This window comes from Verticillium alfalfae, genomic scaffold (genome assembly GCF_000150825.1).
Source record: "Verticillium alfalfae VaMs.102 supercont1.2 genomic scaffold, whole genome shotgun sequence".
Classification (NCBI taxonomy): Eukaryota; Fungi; Ascomycota; class Sordariomycetes; order Glomerellales; family Plectosphaerellaceae; genus Verticillium; species Verticillium alfalfae.
This window is the reverse complement of record NW_003315037.1, coordinates 2749792-2750867: the sequence shown is the minus strand read 5'-3', so window position 1 is coordinate 2750867 and position 1076 is coordinate 2749792. Positions and strand designations below refer to the sequence as shown.

General features: G+C 55.2%; 1 protein-coding gene across 1 annotated transcript in view; it reads right to left on the bottom strand.

Annotated features, from left to right (window-relative positions):
• Nucleotides 1-619: 619 nt before the first annotated feature.
• VDBG_02311 (ubiquitin thioesterase OTUB1) overlaps nt 620-1076 on the bottom strand; it is a gene marked incomplete at both ends in the record, with an annotated part of 2755 nt that continues 2298 nt past the window's right edge. Inside the window, one exon of the mRNA XM_003008077.1 lies at nt 620-1030. Coding sequence (XP_003008123.1) covers nt 620-1030 — 411 coding nt within the window. The remainder of the gene's footprint in view (nt 1031-1076) is intronic.

Below are 1076 nucleotides of genomic sequence, written 5' to 3'. Positions count from 1 at the left end.
CCACCTCACTGTCGGGTATGTGGATGTGAGTGTTGGGGCCAGGAAAGATGAGGGAGAGGGAGGGGAAACAAGAGCCAGAGCAGTGCCATGAAACAAGAGAACAGGAAAAGGAAAACATAAGCAAGCTACCCTCCCTCTCCCGATGAACCGACGCAACGAAAACTGACAAGTTTCTTTTGTCTGCGCCTGACCCTGCACCCGCCCATCTGCAGCAACATCATGCCATGCGGCCCTCATCTCCAATTATTTAATGAAGCCTATGCCCAAGCCAGTAACCATTCCAACTCTTTGCCAACCAGTCTCCATGACCTGATAAAATACGCCTGAAGAGGCAAACCGACCGTTCTGGTATTTTGAGAAGAGAACCTATTGTTCATAGCAGAGCACCAAGTGCTCGCAGCTTCCACCGTGGAGTCGAAGCGAATTGCCTTTCTCAATCACCGGCCCTTCAATTGATACACGGTGCATGATCGAGACCCTGCCTCCCCCAGTGTGGTCATGATGCACTTCTTAATCCGACCTCGAACGGATCTTCCGCTTACTATTCACGCTCCTGTCGTGTGGCTCGTCGTCTGGCACCCACTCTTCAGGGTGGAATTGTGGGTTATTGTAGTGGGCCTTATTGAAGTGGCTGTTCTTGAACATGGTCGTAGTAAAGTTTGGTTCCATATAGCCATTCTGAGAGAGCATCGACGTCGGCTCGGTGGGAGAGTTCTTCAGGTGGAAACATTGGGAGCTGAACCCGCAACTGGTAGTCGACAGGCTGACTTGGCTTGGAGGGAGCGGCTTGGCTACCTGTCGTTGACGAGGGGGGTGGTTGTCGGGGTTGAGTCCGCAGAAGACCAAGGGCCGCTGACGGGGCCGGCGGCGCGGTCTGCTGCATGGCGGAATCCGAGAAGGGGGCCGACAGCCAGGGAGTCTGCGGCGAGGGGTCGTAAGCGTTGTGCATCGGGGACACTGCCGTGGGTGATGCCAAAGAAGACATGGCGGAAGGCGGGCCGCTGAACCCGGGCAACATGGCCACAGTGCGCTAAAATCGACAGTTGAGAAGTTATGCAGGGAGGGTGTGGCGCTTG